Below are 22,066 nucleotides of genomic sequence, written 5' to 3' on the forward strand. Positions count from 1 at the left end.
CACTAAATTAGGCTTTAATAACATCAGACAAGTGTTTTTGCCAGTATACTTGTTAAGACATTAAAATATCAGTACACAGCCTCAAAGGTAGAATCTAATCTATAAGATGGACTTTAAATTGTAAGAATGCCTCAATATTATACGCTATGCAGTTTCATAATATCATTTGTAATAAAAATAAAGATATTTTTCTGAAAATTGCTGTGTCTTTAGTAGGTTCTGTAAGCTTACTTGTACATCTTAGCCACAAGTGCCTATTAACAAACAAACAAACTAAACAAACATTACAGACATACAATAAATCAAGCAAGCACAAGCCGATCATTAATGTTTACACTCGCGCATTTATTGTCAGTATAACACAATGCAGCTTGGGTGTATTGCAATACCGCCCTTTAAGAAACTGTTCTCCCCTAAAGTTGCCCTCTCCCCAAACAAAGCAAGAGAGGGCGCTCTTCGCTCAGACTACACACTATCTTTTTTTTTTAATAGTAATAATAACCATGGTGCATTATAGAATAATTAATCAGTCAAACAATAACCCACTCACACAGAAAACTGACACAGATTACCATAGCTAAACAGAGCCTAGTTAAAAATCTCATATAATTGCTATTTTCTGGGTATATTTTATAACAGATATACGGTCGTGTTATTATTATTTTGCCGGCATAAGAGTAAAAGCTTCCTCATATTCATGCAAAGTATTGCAGAGGGTTGCTTTTTAATCTGTGCCAGCAAAGTAGAGTTATTTTTCAGCCCTGGCGGACAGCTTTCCGTGCTTTGGATTTCATCAAACACAATCACTCACTCATTGCGTAAACAATCATTCAATTTGTGAAGATTTGGGTATTCACTTTTCTTGGCACTCAAAAACATTTCACTGGGGTGATGATCACTCTTATTAAACTAACAAATCTTGTTGATTTCTGGTTTAGTTTTCAGTCCTGCTGAGGCATTGTGTCAAAATGTTACTATTTTATGTTCCAAACTTTTTTTTTCAGTTTCAAAGCAGAGATTCCTACTTTCTACTCGGAGCATCTTGAGTTAAATATAATAATTCCATTACAAAGTTTAAGCGTTTTTTCTTGGTTAAATCATCTTTGCAAAAATACACTTTCTTTTTTTAAAACAATCCCATTTTCTACAGCTTTTTGTTTATAGTTGGTCCATTATATATTACTGGAGTTTAAAATAATACCTGGCTATAAATGTACTGGAAACTAAAAAACAATATACTATTTATTTTATTATTTTTAAATACCACAGAGTGAAGTGATAGTTCTTGAGCATGTATTATAAATCTCACTGCATTTAGACTGGCAAAGGATCCAATATCACATTTGAATACAGTCTGCTACTAATATGCAAATATGCAAATTAAAGGATACAACTGATTTGTCAAATTTGTGTTACCTCATGAATAGTGCAAAGCACAAATCATCCATTAACTATGTGCATTCCTACCTAGCTCAATTTCATAAAGCTGTTTTGATCTGCACAATCGCTGTTCATGTACATTACACGACAGTTTGGCTGGTAAACCATTCCTGCCTAGCAAATAGCTAAGTTTAAAAGCCCTTTGAAAATTTGGCACAGAATCTTAATCTGAATAATTCAGATGGTCTCAGTATGCTCTACAACACAACGCACATAGGTATTGAAGCTCTATAAAGCATAGATTTATTATAGTGTTAGCCAACACCAGGGCCCAAATTCATAGAGCTGCTTAATGACAAAAAGTAGCTAAGCACAGCAAAATGATGCTTACCAATATAAGGTTACCAGCCAAACTACCATGTCACATGTACAATTTGTGCATGGAACCCTGCTCATTGCTGCTAAGCAGCAGATTGTTGAGCAGTATTTTCGACTTAAACAGCTCTAAAATTGGAATTGGGCCCAGTCACCTGTTACAACCACTTGTTAACTTTATATCTAAAATATATATATATGTCATTTGTTTGAACTCCAAATTAATCGTAAATTTGGATTGAATCATTTACATCCACTAATGATGACTGTCAACCAACTTTAACTTCATCTGTGGATGAAAATGTGCGAGTGAAATCAACAACAACAAATGACGAACATCAATCACTTTAAACTTTAACTTATCTGTGGATGAAATTGTGTGGAAAACAACAATTGGCAGAGATCAGCTCCATGCTTTAAAACAAAGAGAGATTGCCGACAGGAGAATCAACAAGAAGTGGTGGATGTAAGAATCAACTAATCTAATTCCACTAGTATCCACTAATCCATTAAACAGGCAAACTGTGTTGATTTTTAGTTGTCCTATTAACATTTTTACCTTATTAAAATTCTGCCCAGTAATAACCATAATATAACCAAAATCCAAACTTTTTCCAATGACAAATATCGATTTAAAGCTAGTGAAATATAAATACTGAAGCGGTAATTTCGTGCACGCTAAGGGCAGAACAATAAACATGCCCCATAGGTTTTCCTTTTCAATTTAAAACAGTACTGCGCTTTAAGTTCATTTAATACATATATATTACTACAATTCTGTTTGTCTTTTCAACTACATAAATCAGGGTGTTATCCTTAGTGTGAACTCCTATAAAATAAAAATCCAATGCATTTTCATACCGGGTTATAGTTATAAGTAATAAATCTACTTATTTCACATTATGGAAATAATTGAGTGTTATAATAAACACATGCAAGATATCAACAATAAACACCAACAACTGTTACATAAACGTGACTATTTGTTTTCTTGTAACAGACATTTTAACAAGGGTTTCACGATATACCTAATTATGGAGGGGAAAACTTAGTGTTGGTGATACTTTTGTGTAATGGTTACCACTTATTTGCATTTTATAAAGTGATTCAATTGGATTAGAATTTGTCCTAGTACTTATTTTAGGTTGAAATCTACTCTAGCGTTCCACTCTTTTTTACAAAGATCGTTTCTACAGCTGCTTTCACAAGGCTCTGGCTTAGGTACCACCAGCCGGTTTGAAGTTAAACCTAAAGTGTATGTTTTTTTGTTTTTTTCAAAATAACCAACAGAGCCCTGTCGAAGCCATAGTTTCAAAAAAGGGCCTCCATGTTTTCTTTGAGATTCATCGCGCTCTAAATTTTCAAAATAATATCGAATGCCACTTGATAATTCGATGGAATATTACAGACCAATCTGAATGACCAACAAAAAACTGCCACCATTTTGCTCTCTGTGGATAGTGTAGTGCCTACGCACATGACAATTTTATCGTCCACGACAGTTGATTTGGCGGTGCTACATGGTTTGGTCTGTTCTTGGTTACCATCATGAGAATAACCTGTGTACTATGTTATAGATACAAAGAGTGAACTAAATTGTTTTTTATCAAACACCTAGCTATGTAAGTGTAACATTATTGATTTGTTAGCATGCACAAATCTACCTGACTGCACTGACAGTTATATGCCATTGGTTTTAAACAAATCTTTCTACATTGTTGTTTCTCCTTTTGCCAATAAAAGGTCTTATACCTTAATCTTCACAATACATGAAATGATCTCCTGGTTAATTCATTGAGTAGTTTAATACACAATCTAAACATTGTATCTTGATTAGTTGCTATGGTAATTATCAACTGACATCTGCCATAAAAATTGCATTTGTTTTTGTTACAAGGTTAATTTATGCTCTTTGCTAGAAATCTAGAACCATAAACTGTCAAACAATATAGATTTTGTTTTCTTCGACTGCAATGTTGCTTTCTACAGGTATATAGGAAGGCTAGTTCAGTTTTGTATAGGGAGTCAACCGAAAGAATACAGAGTGTTTGTCACGAATTCAACCAAAGGCGCGAATGATATGCGAAGAAACACCAGTCATTTTGTTTGATCTCCCGTAAGTTTAAAACTCTTCAAGCATATCATGATTTCACTCTGGCCAGCTTGAATCTTTTGCCTGGCTGTTAAATTTAGAGTTTTACTGAACCAACCTTTTGAGATTTATCCTCATGAAATTCCTAACACTAAACAAAGCATGGCCATACAGGTTATGGTGTGATTATATGCTGCAGGTAAAGCTGGTATAGAAACAATGCCCACAATAAAGCGTTAATACTCTCTACACATCCAAATGAACTTCATCAGAAATGTATCAATAAAAAGAAATGACAGTAAAGCTTATTCAATATTGGACACAGGACATTCAAATAAGTTTGTACACCGAATGTCTACTTTGCTATTTTAGTATTGGACATGTGACATTCACATAGGTTTGTACAGCAAATGTAAAGTGAGTGAAAACTTATGCCAATGTCCAATGTCTAATATAGAATTAGCAAAGTGAAAAAATGCCGTAGAAAGCCTATGTGAATATTCAATGTCAAATACCGACCTAACTTTACTTTCTTTGTAAAGATGTGCATACAGTATAATTCCATAGGAAACAAACTCACTCTTCTATACACCTGCTCTGCTTTTAACAAGTATTTTTTTTTAAGTTTTTTTTTTTAAGAGAAGTAAAACCCAACAATTACAACCGTTTTAACACAATGCACTGCCAATCCTGATAAAATCACTGTACAAACAATGAACAATGAGGTAGCAATAAGAATAAAAAACTTGTTTCTTTCATCACAAGAAGCCACTTAAAAATTTACCACTTCAGGTGAAATGAGTGCATAGAAGCGAAAACCAAGCAATGTCAAAGATTAGTAAAAGATCAAATGTTATCTTGAAAATGTCCTTAGCATATCCAATTGTTTGATAACATTGCCAAAAAGCGAGAAAACCTGTGCACAGTTTTAAAATCAAAACTGGAAGTGTGGATACTGTCTTCATCTTTGTGGAACTAAGTACAACAAACAAAGATGTGTGTTTGTAAGAGTCAATCATAGTGAAACGTTTATTCACAATGGGATTTGTTTGCCCAAAACAGTACATTTTAAAATACATTTCCCCATGCACGTTACATGGTATATGAATCTAGACCTATTGTGACAAGAGTTATGTAACATTAAAAAACTTGATATCTGGCACAATGCACACGGAGCAATGCTTTTCTTTAAATTAGACCACTCCCCACAAAACGTTGTACTTTGGTGTTTGAACAACACACCTCTAAGATTTCAGACACCATGCAAAGAGAGTTTGTAAAAACCGTACACAATCCCGAACAATCCACAACAAGGACAAAAAAATGTGCACAACACCATAGGAACCAATCATGCTGACAAAAAAGCAACTTCTATCAAATTGTAAAACATTTGAAAACCCACACCATAAGTGTTCAGTTTTCAGTACAGAAACTCCTGATATTCCCATGAACAATGTCATTAATGACTTATTTCTTTCATCAGTTAAAGCAATGATTTTGTTTTTAAGAATGCTTACAAAAGGCATAACCAAAAATCACACAAGAATCATTATGGCAGGACAGTGGATAAAAGGGAATGATGATTGCAGATTGCAAATCCAACCAGAATTGAGAGAAAATAAATAAAGAGTAGCTTGAGGGGCATCTTTAGTAATATGTATTGTTTTTTTATTAATATATGCAATCAACATAAACTAAGCAGGCTACCAAAAGAGGCCCCCTAACTCCAATTGGATTTGAATATAATTATTGGATGCATTGTTTTTGCACACAATGGCACAACAGAGAAGAAGAAACAAAAAGTGAAAAGGCAAACAAAAAATATATATTTATACCGGCATATCATTGTTATAATTAAGCTAGCATTCAAATACTAAGAATTAAAATACTATTATAAATAAATGCACACACACATACAGGCACACTAATTATAATGGAAGTGACACTTGAAATAAACAATATGTAGAGCTATGGCAGTTACTTGGTGGAAGTGGATTGGACCCTATTGCTTTAACTGGCTACGGAAAGACAAACATTCCATAAACTGGTGTCAAAAAATACTTCATTCCCAAAATGATTGCATGAAATTCTCATCTAGGATGGGAATATGACTGTAAAAAAAGAATTTGTCTAATGATATTTCCTAGGTTTAAGCTTCTTGCAAATTATTTGCCTTTATAAGTTTTACAAATCCTTTGCGGAAGTAAGATTATGAATGGAACTTGCTGTTTGCTTGTTCATTAGTTTTACTTATTTTAAATTATTGTATTGGTGGAATTTCTTTGCAGCATATTAGGTCTTTGCCACTGAAATAACTTGGTAATGACTTTAAGTTTGATTGGGTTTTAGGGCAAAGTGTCTCACAGATTGGACACAACTTTGGATTGTGATTCCTACTAAGTAGTGAGTCTTATCAAGGGATTTGTTCAATCATTGCATCTTGGAAAGTTTAAAACTTATTTGTTGGAATCTGATCCCCTGACCATGCTAAACAAATCACAACGCCCAAACATTCGTTTACGGTGTTCACTTCATACAAGTGGTTTCCCTGGTATACAATTTCACACAGTGCAATTCATGCCTAGGTGTTCAAAGGGAAAAACACACAGTCACACGTGAACTAACTTTAACAATTGGCAGTGGGGAGGCAGAAATTATATTTAAAAAAATACACCACCACATTCAAATCAAAATGTTACTACAAAACATTGCAATCCCAACTGATTCCATAATCAGATGTTATTATCAGGCAAATGTTTCATAAAGCGGAATACCAAAAATAGCTCTAGGAAAACAGCTGAGTTCAAATGTTAATAAAAGCCAAAAACTTAAAAAGTAGATGTGGAATATTATTAAGGATGGGTGGGGTACATTCTCAAAGCATGGACAAATTCTAGAAAAAATGGTTATAATGCTACGACAGCAGCGCTTGGGAGTAATAAGTTTACAATAAGTAGCAACATTACAGTACTTATTAAATTGTAAAATACAGGGGAAAAAGGGGGAAAAAGAACAAAACCAAAGCCCACGTCCCATGTCTATCTAGTATCTAAATGTCAAATAGGCACACTGGTATACTATGTATCAATTACAATGGAAAAGCATTCATGTTGGTCCCCTGCACACTCCACAACTATACAATAACCAACTAGTGTCAAGTTATAACAGCAATTTACCAAAATAGTAGGATTTAACCAAATATCAATCACGCTATTTGTTTATGTTTTATTCCTAAAAATAACCTTTACGTCTGGAGCTACAAAACACCCACAGTTCATACAAAGGCAAATATTTTATATAAATTTATGCTTCTTCTTTTTTTCTTTTTTTCCCCCTTTTTTTAAATATTTGTTTTCACGGAGGGAGGTATCTTTAACTTCTTTCTCAAAGTTTCCAGAAATTCCTTTAAATCTGGTTTTAAACCAGTTTTCGCATAAGTCACCCTGGGTATGAGGTTTGAGTGTGCAACTTGTACACCATTGGCAAATTTGTAAATCAGAAAGCTGTTAAACTCAACAGATTAAATTGCTAAGCAACAATTTGCAGGGGACCAGTCAAAGACGCCAGCAATGCATGTCATCATGACTGGTTACCTTGATTTTCTAAGCAAAATTCTCATGTGCTAAGCATATTGATTTCACCAAATTAAGGAACAATGCAAATTTAAACATAATAACATGCAGTATCTCAACCTCAAAAAACCTTTTGTCACCCAGTGGTTTTGGTATTGGAATCATGTTGATATCCTGCTTGAGGGGGTGAATAGCCCGATTAGAACATCAATATACACCAATTTGGGATGGTTTATGAGACCAAACTCTGAGAACTTTCTCCTTTAGGCTAAAATTTACCAACAGTGTACACAAACTTTAAGCTTTATATGGCTTCCTTTATATGGAAAAAAGCAGCTTTAAAAAAGCCAAACGTTGAGTGAATTCAGCATGCATTAATCCACATAAAAAAATAACTGGAACAAAAAAAAAGGAATGCATCGAAATATTTTTACTTGGGATTCTACAAACCCACAAAGACAATTGGACACACTTTGGAAAACAATTATAACAGTATTGCCTTGAAGGTTGTACATGTGTGGTGAACAAACTCTAAAAAAACAACAAGCATGCCTATGTTTGCCCCTTAACCTGTGACACACAGCAATATTATGAGTGAAATGTTGGCAATGTCCCTCTGAACAATTGTCTAAATTGATCGAAAATGATGTAAATTGCTTCAAATACATGCAGCAACATTCCGGAAAAATATTTTGTAAGAAGCGATTTTATTTTGAAACAAAAAACCCACAAAAAAATCTGTTGCTTCGAAAACGAATTAGGCTTGATTAAAATAAAAATAAAAACAAAGACTTTTTATAAATGCTCGGTAACTGAAAGGGAGGGTGGTTATGCTCTAGAATAAAAATTGCTATGATAGGGTAACACTCTGTAGACAAACTTGCAAGTCAAAATCACAAATGTGTGAACACTTTGTATACATTTTTGTCATGTGTTTAGTTTTACACTGTTGTGCATTGTATCTAAATACGGGTCACAGAAGGTCAACGGCCATAACACAAGTTTGAAATCACCAAAGTAATGAATTTTGTCCACCATGTTCTTGGGTTAAAACAAGCTGAACTGGACTGCGTATGTAATCAAGAAAACAACGCCCTGCAAAACATATAATTTAGTCATAAATTGATGGATTTAACAGCAACCCGATGCCCATGCAGACTGAGCTTTCAAATGCCAACTAAAAACAAGTAGCAAAGAAATGTGAAATAAAGCATTCAAGGCAAAAACAGCAACAACGAACCAGCGCCAAAGTTATTCAATTAAATGCAAAATGGAATCACGACATCCCAAAATGGAATACAAAGAGAGAGAAAGAAAAAATGCAAAACAAAACAAAATATGAAAAAAAATTAAGATTTTAAAGTACACATATGACCCTGAGACAGTTGAACTTTGAACTATTTCATTCTAATTAGCATACACTACTCTTTATAAATCTTGATGGTAAACATGAGCATACACACAAGGCTGCATTTGAACAGAGCATTTACGCTCAGTCATTCACTCTTTCTCACACGCACATTCCAAACAATCCAGATTTTGTTTTAAAGACTTCTATAAAAAAGCACCTCACATGTGTAACTATTGCATAAATACAATCTATATAAGTTGTTAATTCAAAGCATTTCTCTCTAAATTTTGTTCCCCAAAACAAAAGTACAAATCAAAATAAAAAAGATATATCCCGCAAGTAGGCAACAAAATAACAAGAATATAAATGCAGTATTAAATGGAAATATCTTAAAGAATACTATAGTTTGGTTAATCGCAAATAGAAGTTCATTGATTTTTTTTTATTCCTGTGTATTTATGTACTTATTTTTTATTTTTTTTGTAATTTTTTTTTCAAAATTCACATTAATAACACATCCAAAAAGGTAATCATCACAAAAAAAGGACTAAATTCACACAGAAAAATTCTTTGATCTAACGCCTCTTGGTCACTACATTAAGCTATGCCAACCCCTGGGTCTGTCGAGATGGCACGCCCGTGGCTCTTCAAGAAGACACTTCGAGAGGATGCCACCAACACCAGACTACCAGGGAAGGACATTTAACATCTGCTAGCCTCTATCACATTAACATCTGAACTTTCTGTTATTTTTTGAAATTTTTTTCACTGGCTAACCTACAGATTAAATGGATGTTAATATAAAGGTGTGACATAAAAATCTCTGAAAGTTGTTTTTGTTTTGTTAAAGCTAACATCGAGTACGGGTAACTTTCCACTGAGATAGAGAGAGAGACAAAGGGTCGAATCGATTGACCTTGAGGTCAAACAGGTAACCCATCAGGTTAAACAGGTAAACCATGAGGTCAAACAGGTAACTCATGAGGTAAAACAGGTAAACCATGAGGTCAAACGGGTAACCCACAAGGTCAAACAAGTTTAACACTGAGTAGAGGTCAATACATTTAAACTTTCAGAACACAGGATTTACCTGGAGGTCACCTGGTCACACAGTTTGACCTGGGTCAAACAGTTTGGCTTTGAGATCAAATGGTTTAACACTTAATGGTCATATCGGTTTAAAATTAAGGTGAAACAATCCGACCTTTTGCTATATATAATAACCCACACTCAATTTCAAGTACTTGTATAAACGGATACACAATGCTAATCCTACACCAGGCACACTGGGATGTTAGTTTTAAACTAGAAACACCTTTTATTTGTTTTCCTTAAAAAGAGCTCAAAGTTGAATCACAGGTGCACACACAACAGACGTTCACTTTTTTTACTAGATAGTGCCGTCGGTCTGAGTGTACATAGACAGGATTATAAACACAGCGCATGCATTTATACACATCATTTGATTCAGTTTTTTGTGTTAGATTATAAGCCGTACGATTTGTGAAAGTGTCATGACCCTAAAAACAACTACTTATCTCCTCTACGTGTTAACACTTTCTTCTCTTTTAAGGCCATTCACAAAACACAAACAGAAAATCTCTATGAAAGATCCAAGACTATGAAATTCATCGAATGCAACACAGGTGGATACAGTTGTGGCACAAACAGTGAATAACATCATTTTTAAATGATACGAAAGAGAATAAAAACTAGCATTGTGGAAAATAACACAAAAAGCACTGTAAACAAGTTTATCATAATACCTGACCAGAAAAACCCATAAAGAGTATATTATTAAGGCACAACAAAAAAATCAACTCGATTCAGAAATAAACAACTGAATGTAGGTAAAACGACAATCTATTGAATATAAATCACACATCCCCAAACACCAAAGAAACCTATTTGGATGCGATTACCCGATATTTCAAGAAAACACTAAATACTGTCCAAAGAAAACTCTTGAACGAGTGAAAGATTTCCTCCACCAATTGCGGCGGCCATTAGGGACACAATGTGACCCTTGACCTGCAACCTCTTTAATCTGATTGGTTGTTCATTTCAGAGGCATCGGCTCGGCAGATTGGACAGGTGCGGTTTGTCTTGAGCCACTTGTCGACGCAGCGGGCGTGGAACTCGTGGCTACACGGCAAGACACGGAGTAGCTGTCTTGCTTCAAAGTCACACATGCACACCACACAGCTGCAGGAAGAGAGTTAAGTTAAAGACATGTTAAGGGACCAATTCTTTTTAAAGTTGATTTTGTAATGACTTGATACAAGTACCAATAGTCTATATGTGTGGTAAGGAATATTGCCCTGTGAAATATTTCTGTCTGAAACAAAGCAGGTAAACTTTTCTGTCTGGTAACTAAATTACACTCGGCTATCTTTTGTGCTTAAGCAGCTCTATGAAAATGGTCCCTATATGCCAGTATTGTGACTGATGAATGTCTTTGTGAAACAAACTTTTCTAGCTCTGTGAGTTTGGACCCACTGGCAATTTGGTTATGGTGCCACATGTATTGATTCCACCCTGATGCTGCCAACTGCTCATATTTATGAACAGCCCAAGTACGGACCATACATCAAGTGTAGGCAAAAACTTACCAGGTTTGGTCGTTTATCGACTGATGAGTGTCCGGCTTGTACAGGTAGGAGGGTAGCTGGTCGATGTAGGCTTTCGTCAACCCACGAGGTTTGGCTTCACCAAGGCGCTCAGCAAGATTTAGGAGAGCCTGAATAATTTCCAGAAGAAAGAAAATAGGGATTAACTAAGATTATTGAATGAAGATCACTGGCTTGATTTCTATCTTTCAAACGGTAGTTCGTTTAGGTTTGAGCAAACCTTGGGCTCAGGAGAGCGCATGTTTTTGTATTAAATAACAGAGGCTTAGCAAGTTAATAGAAGGAGGTTAGGGTTCCGCTTTTTATTTAAGAACCTAGGTACTGTTACATGTAGGGTGTTTGGGAATTAATCAAACACAATTCAAGTTGACATTTACAGGTTCCAATTAGCACACCTAGGTGAAGAGAAGCAAGCTATGGTTCAGCCTCTCAAGGCCGAGTCAAACTGCAGCGATAATGAAAACAATAACGATCACAATGCAAATAAAATATACTATATTGGTCGAATGAGTGTGTGCGTATTCTGCATGAAGCATTTCAACCAAAAGAATGCGTTCTCTTTGCATTGTTATCTTTATTGTTTTTGTTATCGCTGCAGTGTGACTCGGCCTTTAGTCAAGCACCATAACCGGTAATAACTGAGATTCAAACCCATATTAGGATAGCTCAGCCACACAGTCTGGTGTCCTTAGTCTCAGGGAAAAACATTCACACACTTTTATCAGGTTTCAATTAACTAAGTCATTCCTTTATCGTACATACATGTCTTACCTCGTAGTTTTCGACTTCAGCATCCTCATTTTCAAGTTCCACTTGATTGACAGGAGGACTTGGAAACCTATACGATACAAAAACAACAGGGAGAACTATAAATTTGCTGGAACTGCTGTTTCAGGATCACTGAAAATGTTTCACTTCAAAATGTTTATAAGGATAAACTTAAGGTGTAAAATCCTGCACACTAAACTACTTCTCTTAATGGTCTTAACATCAATACTGTTTAAATTATAAGGTTTAGGCCAATACGCAAAAGCAAAAATATCAACAACAAGATAATCTACTATATAATTAGGAGACATACAACACAAATAACGAGAAGAAAAATTAAAACAGCAAAACTGCATAATAAATATCCACAAAATATCAATTTTGAAAGAAAAACACCAAGGAATTCTGTAAAGAACCATATGTAACATTGTAAAGGGCCCTGCAATATTGTAAAGGATCAAAATATCATAAAGAACTTGTAATATTAGAAAGAACTTGTAATACTTAACCCTATCATTTAATTAAGAACCATTTAATACCCAAATACAATAGATCAGGCAAATGGTAACTCAATTATATTACACTGACCCAGTTTCCAGTCAACCTTGGGGTGTGGGTGTGAGGGGGTAGAAGAGAACCAAGAGTGGGCCCTTCCCGGAATCAATGGGCACACAGTACACTGATACCCCATGGCTACCAGGGAAATGAATTCAACAGGTGGTGATTCACTGGAGACCAAGGACACACAGCACGGGATGCAAATTGTAGTCAATATTGGTACAATGCACATCATGAATGAGAAAGGGTCTACACAATAATACAAAGACTATCGAACCGACCAGAATTTAAAACATTTTACGAAAGTAACATCAACCATTCAGATTTCATTAAATAGTTATTATAATCATTAGAAAGGGACTCATTTAAGCAAGTTCACAAACTATATTTCTACATATACATGTACATTCAATGAATTGAGGCTTTTGCATCCAAACACAACTCTTCAAAAACAATTCATAAATCAACAGTGTCCAATACAGTCACTTTTTACAGAACGTGATGCTAAATTTATACACACACTGTGATTCTCATAAACTGATACACATAGATACTGCATCCCTGTAAAAAACAATCATCAGCCATTGAAAGGGTTTCAAAAGCAATAGAAGCCATTTCATGAAAGCTGTGGCTCTGGCTAATATAAGGAGACTTTCGGTCATGTTCGCTGTATTACACAACAATAACATATGTATGCTAATATTCATTGTATAAAAAGGAACCAGACTGTTTATTCTAGCCTAACTTTGGTTAATACATTGATTTGAATGAGAGAAAAAAATCAAGATGGATGCATAATGATAATGGTTTTACTGTTGTTTTGGATAGATATTCAAGAGAATGAGGGGATACTTACAGGTAGCGCAGGAACCAGCCCGGGTAGGATGGTTGGACTGGTACCGATGGGGAGACTTGGTTCCTCCAGGGGCGTGTAGGCGGCCGTCGCTGCTGCTGCTGCCTCCCAATGTTGTTAAGCCTTGGATAGGCATTCTGAAAAAACCAAAAGCAAAACGTAAGCAAAACGTAAGTGATGTTTGAAGCTTTGCTTTGTATTGATCATCAGAAAAGGTATATCCATTAAAATGCAGGTACTACTGTGTATAATGTTGGGGAATAGTGTTGGTTCTGATAAGAAAGGGAGTGGTCTCGACATTGCGAACAGTATAACCAGCTTTTCCTTTGTTCTCCTAAGAGTGTGAGTTCAAGTCCCGTTCTTGACAATAACAAGACTCGAACCCACACTCTGCTTATCAGAAACTCCAGAGTGCTTGGCAACTCGGCCACAATATGCCCTGTTAATTCCAATAGTACTAACAAAACAGAGACTTGATTGACAGGAGGGCTTGGAAATCTATTCAAAATACAAAACAACAAGGAGAACTATAAGTGTGCTTGACCACTCGGCCTGTAAATTCCAATAGTACTATCAAAAGAGAGACAGGCAAAGGTGAGTTGGGAATCAGGGAGGGGACTCACCATGTGATGCACGTCTGGGGGATTACGTAAGATGGACTCTTGTAAGAGGTGCAGTGGCGGTGACGGGGTGAGGGAGGGGTTGTGATGAGTTGAGGAAGGCACGTGGAATGCTGCGGGCCTCTCTCCAATGATTTCCACCTCCGATGATCTTGTCTGCTAAAGTTAAAAAAAAAAAAAAAAAAAAACACAAAACAATCAAAATCAATTTAAATAAATATAGCATAAGGAAGTGCTGGTGAGTAACACTTTGGAGCCTTGTATTATCTGGGATTCGGCAAGTGTTTCTGTTCTTTTCATTTCATTCATTCATTCATTCATTCATTCTGGTTGTGACGCCAACGACTTTTACAAAAGCGGCCTTAATCACTGAACTAGCTAAGTGAAGAGAAGACATGGAAGAAGGTTTCAGTTTCAGATGTGGGCGGAAAACCCCAGAGAACTATTCCAGGGAAAACCCACAGTCAGGTAGGGGATGACAACCCAATCCAAGTAGTGCCCTGGTGAGTATTGAACCGGGTCCTAGAGGTGAAAGGCGAGGAAAGATACTTCTCTGCCACTCCGACCACCCTCGTGTTGCACAGCATGTTGGAAAAAAAGTGCCAACTACACAATTGCATCATCTGGAATGCATTCCTTTAACATGAGGTTCCCACTGAACAAGGTTCGGGACACACAGAGAGTTTGTAAAGTCAGTTGAAGATGAATTAGGTTTCCCCCCATCGACGGGCGACGGGAAACTCAATACGTTTCTGTCTGCACTTCTTGTTCACCGGACCCTGGCAAGTGTAACACGGATACCGGTTTATGGAAATGTCACCGATGAATAAAGTGTAATCTTCTCCTCATTGTTTTGTGACCTACAAGTCAGTAATCATGCTTTTGTTTTCAAGGAGGAGAGTGGGTGCAAAAAAAGTCTACAAAATCCAAAAAGGTTTGACCCATTATTAAATGCAGAGGGCACCTTGAGTAGAAGCTGATTTTGGGGCAAGTCACCATCACTAAAATGGCACACACAATTCAAATCTGACAAATCAGTTAAGTGAAAATAAAAAATTGCCGAACAATTCAGCCTTTTTCCTAATGCTTTATTTAGCAGAGTTGTTAACTATGCATCTTGCTATAGAGGAGATTATGTACAGCATAAGTGAGAAATTTAGAATAACATTCATAGGGAAAAGGTTTCAAAAAAAGTCATACCTGCGTTGGTGGAGGCGCAGCATAATACTGCACTTGCGGAGGCACATGGTGGTGCGTGTGTACATGCGTCATTAACGACTCCTGAGGTAGCATATGAGGCATGGAGGTCTGCGACACCGGCAGGTGGTGCCCGCTGCATGCCGGTATGTGCACACTGCACATCGGGATGTGGCCCATACTGCAGATGGGGATAGGGGGCGGGTGGGCCGGCCGCCCGTTGGCTGTCACCGGGATGGGTGCGTAGGGGCCATGGTGAAGGCTACAGGTCGGGATGGTGTGGGCGGTGCACATAGGCACGGCGTAGGACGGAACCGTGACGGGAATCGAGATGGGCGTAGTTGTTGGCACATGAGCCTAGAAGGTAAACATAAAACAAATGTAACCATCTTCCCTTTCAACCCTTCAGGAATCAATCAGAATATAAAAAATATATATATCAGACAAATGATGGCACCAGAGGCATCGATATTTTGAAGTAATTCTGTTCAATGAGGAAATATTTTAAGAAATTTGATTTTACCAGGTTAACTCTGCTTCTAGGTCTAAGAGGGTACATTGAATTGCTGGCATTTCCACCTTTTGACACCCCCTTCAGTTATATATCTCAGTACTAGAAGTGGATCAAAGAGCCTGATTTATTTTTATTTGGAGAAACACACAGTATTTGTTATTGTTTAATCAGACTTCAAAAAGTCTCATCCCTGCCTATTTTGTTTCCAAATCAGAAGTTTATGATAAAACCACGGCTATGCAGCACCAAGTTTATAAAAAAAAAACTTCCTACTCCTTCATCTGATTAAGACTTAAAGTTCAAGAATTATATAACATCTTTGCAAATACTTTTACACCGGTAACAAACTTCCGCTAAGAAACTAACTGTTGATCAACATAACGAGACATGAAATGGTTCAGAGAATTACGAGATATCCGTCTCATTTCATTTGGCTTCCGTGGGAACAATTCAACAGCTCTTACTCACGACGCTCCCCCTGGGGTTGGCCTCAGTGAATAGAGGAAGATTCCTAATAGGCCCAGCACCAAGATAAGAAAATTAAGTATCTGACGTTTTGGGTTGAACAAAGATACATTGACGAGAGTGGGACTTGAACCTGCAACCTCCGCACATAAAAAAGTTTAAGGTATGATACAGAATTGTTAGAACCGACAAACTAGTCGCAGACAGTGTACATGAAAAATTTGTCTTAATCCCAGTTAACACATTACAAGCTATTCTAAGAGTCAGGGAACTGAACCAAAACTACTTGCTTACCCTCACTTCACTGCTAAGGTCAATGATGATGTGGGGTTGGAAGGGCATGGCATGGTGTGAGGGCGGTGGGGGAAGTATGGTAGCGTGGTGAGGTGGCATACTGGGTGGATGGAATGCCCGCCGGTCTCCTCCGCTCGCTGATGGGTGTTGCTGCTGCTGCTGCTGCTGTTGTTGCTGCTGCTGCTGCTGCTGCTGCTGTTGGTTGTTCTGGCTGCGAAGTTGTCGCTCACGCTGCCGTTGGCTCTGCCTTCTATTTGAGGGTGGGCTAATATTAAAAGATACCAAAATGAATGAAACGTCTAAATTTGCATTGTGTAATTTCCATAGCTCAAAACTCTTTAAAATAATGGGCGAACAAAACAAGATGCCGTGACCTCATCATAACTTGAGGAACTCACAATTACACAAACAATGAAGAAATGTACAAAAACGTTGCACAATATCTGTTTAAAAAACAAACACATTGTATCATGGTCTTTTTTATGGTTTTTTGATGTAATTACGCTTTTGATTGTTTTCGTTTGGATTAATTAATTTCCATAATTTTTTTATTTTTTTTACTGGTATTGTGTTAAATTGTTATGCGCTCTCGAACAGGCTGGTCCTGGAGAAAGCGCAATAATAAGTTCAATAAATTATTATTATTATTATTACTTTATTTTATGCATATGTTGAGATACACCAAATGTGAAGGCTAGTCTTTGACAATTACCAATAGTGTCCACTGCCTTTAACACTGTGCAAATGTGCATTATTCCCATTATAGCAAAGACCACTGGCAACTAAAACATGCTCTAAATGCACAAAGAAGGAAGAAAATTGAATTCATTGGTTCGCTTGCAGACCGTCTGAAACTGGGCCCTGGGAACGAGCGCCACAGGGGAACAAAACAAGGTGTGTCTAATTTGCAACAATTGTATTAAGTGGCAGTTGTTCAAGAAGAGGGGGGGGGGGGATACTTCCACTCTGAAATGATTATGATGTGAAAGGAAGAAACTCATTCTCATTACAATTTAATTATAAGAAAACAATGTGGATGCGTGTACTGTGTATTGTTCACGTCAACAGAACGGGCGTCCGGGCTAATTTTGATCAATCCCAGTGGAGCGCATAGGCTTGGTGGGAATTCGTTCACACAAAAAACGCCCGCTTGTATAATGCTATCGACAGCTATTCAAACACGCAGACAGTTGTGGAAACCCTCAAACATGTACTTGAGAATGGCTGGCAGTATTTTCGCAACTCTACTACATTTTCAGGCTCTTTCATATTTTTTAATGAAAATGCATCCAGGCTTGGAACCATCTCACACCAAAACCCACCAACAAAATAACCTTAGCACTGTAATACATGCATATGGCCCCATCCAACTTGGGCTATATGAGTTACAATGAAGGAAAAGTTTGGAGCTGGTTCGGGTTATGGAATACACCCGAAATATTGGCATTTTTTTCTCTCACCTTCGTCTGCCAGTGGTTCTCCAGCCGGAGCTATTATTGCACCAGTCACCAGCGCTGTACCGTTGGCCTCCCTGGTAGCCTGTCTGCTGGTTACCAGGCCACTGCATGCCGCCGCTAATGTTTGACGAGGACTGCCATGGCCGGACAAGGCTTGGTGGACTTGGGGACGTGGACAAATCTACAGCACCTTGTGACATTCTTCTACGCTTACGATTTGGGCTCTCGCTCTGTGGTTACAAAAAGAAAGAGGACAAAAGATTTAAGATTTAAAGAAAAAACCACACCGTTTATCTTTTTTTTTAAGAGATTGCTATGTGTTCATAAAACTATATGTACAAACTAAAGGAAACAATGGCGTTTGTCTGTATATAATCTGCATGCTGAATCTGTTGAGAGTTTCAATTACTATTTGCTGGAGAGAGGAGCACACACACACAATCGTGCGCAACTAGTGGGAAAACTAACATTGGCCACAGGTGGTGGGGGCTTTGTGATGATGATTACATCACACAAAATGGCACGATATAAACGATATACGCATGGTTATCTTGCATTCACTCATCGCAGTCAAAAGGACTGTAGTATTACAGTTAACCATTGTTCTTTGTTAAAAACCATGCCAGAAGGAATGGCGCAGCTATGTTCACCATTTAAAGGCATTCCCTTTTTCAATCTAGAAAAAGACCACCCCAGAAGAAGCTCCCTGCTTTGAGGTAAAAACGTGGATACTCAATTTTGATAAAGATAATTTTCTCCTGTTTCTCATCAAGTAAAAAGGTTAAATCTCAAAATAGATTGTTAGGTCATGTGAAAGCATAGTATCGCGGATACAATAAATTTGTCGCTAATGATGCGTTCATTATGCATTATTTATAGACAGAATCTCATCACAATCAATAGCTTTTATAAATTCAATGCTAACATAAACATGTAATATGAGCATACCCCCCTGGTTTTAAAATTAAAATGAAGATGACGCATCGCAAAAAGCTGGATTTATCATATTAATTTCTAATAATTTAGATGTTATATGTTTATTTTTATTTTTTGAACAAAACTTTAAAAAAGAATGTATTGGAGTGGTTGTTATATTTTTGTACAAAGTTGAATTTAGGATACCGTAAAATTATTCATTTGCATTGTGTACACATTGAAGGTTAACCAAATTTGTCTACAGTTCTACTGCGTATGAGTATGAACCTTTTCTTCCTAATATTAATGTAACAATTAATCACAATGTGTGCAAGTCAGTTTCAATAATAACACAAAAATTCTTAATCAAAATATACTTTTAGTTTTACTGCAATAATAAAGGATAAAATAGTTTGTATATAAAGAAGAAAACAAAATTTTAATATAATTGTTTTTGTTCAGTCTTAAAGTATGTTGATACTTTTCCTCATTCTAGATTCAAAATATGTTTTATTGAACTAATTGGGAAACAAATGAATAGTGTTATGTGAAGGTGATCATATATAAATTTCTAGGAAAACATTTACAAATTACAAAATAAAATTGATTCGGTACAATGTACATAGGTCATACGAGGGAGACAAAAGCCCTAATCATTGTTCTCCCTTAAAATTGGTCCGCTGCCCAAATGCCGGAGGACCATTCAAAATTCTCGCCAAGTGGTCTAGCTGGCTAGTTCAGTGAACTAAAAAGTGTCTCTATTTAATATCAAGTATGGACAAGGTCCGGTTGGCCAATCACTGAAAAAGGTAAGGGCAAACCCTAATTATAATAATTCATATTATTAGCCACTGTGGCTTTTGATGATTAGACCAAATACTGTCGTTGTTGTTTGGGTCAACCCATGGGGATGCGACAGCATGTATACAAGGGACATGCTGGTACCAGTTTCTCTCTGCCGCAACAACACACACACAAATTCAATTTTGAGATGGACTCGGCCCTGTGTGAAAAGACTGCGTACTATCAGACAAAGAAAGTGTGGCTGCTTACTCCGGGAGGAGCTCGACGATGCGGCACAGGGGAATGATGGGATCGACGAGATGGATAAAGAAGGGCAGTTCGTAATATGGAACCGGGTCTGTTTATCTTACTGTGGGGGTGATGGAAAGGGGGGGCACGGACGTCGCGCTAGGGGAACAACAGGACAATGCAGTTGAGTCACTCATACGCCCGCCACACAGGCTGCGGAGTAAAAAAGAAGCCGCACATGTACGCCGTCTGTAAGAAGGTGAGGAGAGGACACAAACGCGTGAACATCTCCCAACGGAGATCTGAGGCGTCGTGCGGCAGTGAGTGGCTAATACAATTAGCCTTAGGAATCTCGGCTCCATCGTGTCGACGAGATGGCTGGCTGTACAAATCCTTGGGCTTTCTCCTCTTACTAAATGATGCAGCCAATGCTGCTCCACTTTATTGCATTTTTTCTTCTTTTCCTCCCACTGTCCCCCTACGATCTTGTTTCCTGAGATGCCCGGTCACGATGAAGTTACTCCCCGACTTTGCCCGGCGACGGTGACATCAACGACGACCAGCAAACAGGGTTGGGGGACCAGAGAGAGAGAGAAAGAGAGAGAGAGGGAGAGAGAGGCCCAATCTCACCTCATGCATACTGCATGGATCTTTAGTCTACTGTGAAAAATGTTAGCTCCAAAAGACAGCCGGTCTAACGGCTTAGAGGGGTGCGTGAGTAATTACTCCGCGTTCTCCTGGGGGGGGGGGGGGGGGCACACGATGACAGAGAATATCAGAGATTGTATAACCAGCAAAGCTTGTTTGATCTTATTCTTGCACTCAGTAAAGAAAGATTGGGATCTCCAATTGCCTGGGAGAGCAACTTAGCTAGAAGGTACATGTTAAAAACAAGAAAGGAAAAAAAAGGGAGGAGAGAGAGGGCTGATGAGGCAATCTCTTAGTCTTATAGAGGTGCAGTCCATTATATGGGGTTGTCATCCAACCAGATTTAAGGAGCTATTATTGACTATATTAGCAAGGCGCAAAAGATTGATCTCCTTTTTTTGGTACATGATGTACAAGTACGCTCAGAAAACTCTCTATGATTCATGGACACAAATGCAAGCTAATATGCCAGTCTGGGACCTGTTTCCTCTTCCAAAAATCTAACAAATGCCAAAGAAGGAGCCACTCAACAAATATAATTATTTGAATTCCTTTCCCAATTTGTACCCAGGGCAAAATTACATTGAGCTGCTTAAGCACAACAAGTGGCTTAGCACTTTCACTTACTAGAATAAGGTTACCAGCTAAAATACCTTGTGTCACATATATCTGCGACTGGTATCCAGCATATTTGTGCTAAGCAACACAAATTTAACAATTTTTCTGCTTTGAAACAGCTGTATAAAATTGGGCACCAGTGGGCTTAGGGTAACACCAGTGAGTGCATACCAGCAAAAGTTGTCACCACAGAAAATACAGTTAAAAAAGATTCTTTAAAAAAGTGTCTAATTAATATTTAGACACACACTGAGCCAGCTACGTGATATTAATAACTAGATAGTATGCAGGTACCTCTTAACATGATCTTCGGCATCAGGCGCAGAGGCCATCCAGGCTATTATATCAAAGCCAAGAGAATGGGATACAGGCTAATTAAACCCCTTCACTGACCAAATGCTGAGGGGGCACCACCTTTGTCAGTATGCTGATGGGGTTGAGAACCCATATAGAGAAAGGACCCAACCCCAAGGATGAGGGTAGATTAAAGCGTTAACAGGTTGGCCATGGATTCCCCTTCACTGTCTGTGGTACTATGGACAATACCCGGCCCCGCACAGCTCTTCAAGCCCCAGCTGACGGTAATGATGCCCGAGCGGGATCAGTAAATAAAAAAGCCTTGGAACAAAAGGGGGACTGGGCTGGCAAGGACAATCCACAGGAACCAGGTGGGCTGGGGAGAGAATTCGATGTGGTAATCAATGTTTGGAATCTACGGGTAGGAATG

At 37.6% G+C, this 22,066-nt stretch overlaps 1 protein-coding gene across 2 annotated transcripts in view; it reads right to left on the minus strand.

Moving 5' to 3' along the window:
• Positions 1-324: 324 nt before the first annotated feature.
• LOC117295001 (RING finger protein 44-like) overlaps positions 325-22,066 on the minus strand; it is a 34,036-nt gene continuing 12,294 nt past the window's right edge. The window contains exons 2-9 of one of the 2 annotated variants that reach the window (XM_033777566.1): positions 18,130-18,356; positions 16,670-16,934; positions 15,400-15,753; positions 14,203-14,355; positions 13,583-13,716; positions 12,172-12,238; positions 11,383-11,510; positions 325-10,975 (exon numbers count right to left, since the gene is read on the minus strand). In XM_033777566.1, the coding sequence (XP_033633457.1) occupies positions 10,813-10,975; positions 11,383-11,510; positions 12,172-12,238; positions 13,583-13,716; positions 14,203-14,355; positions 15,400-15,753; positions 16,670-16,934; positions 18,130-18,356 (1,491 nt within the window). In that variant the 3' untranslated portion in view covers positions 325-10,812. Of the gene's footprint in view, positions 10,976-11,382; positions 11,511-12,171; positions 12,239-13,582; positions 13,717-14,202; positions 14,359-15,399; positions 15,754-16,669; positions 16,935-18,129; positions 18,357-22,066 lie in introns of both variants that reach the window. The other variant, XM_033777565.1, reaches the window with a different exon arrangement.

This window comes from Asterias rubens, chromosome 9 (genome assembly GCF_902459465.1).
Source record: "Asterias rubens chromosome 9, eAstRub1.3, whole genome shotgun sequence".
NCBI classification, from domain to species: Eukaryota; Metazoa; Echinodermata; class Asteroidea; order Forcipulatida; family Asteriidae; genus Asterias; species Asterias rubens.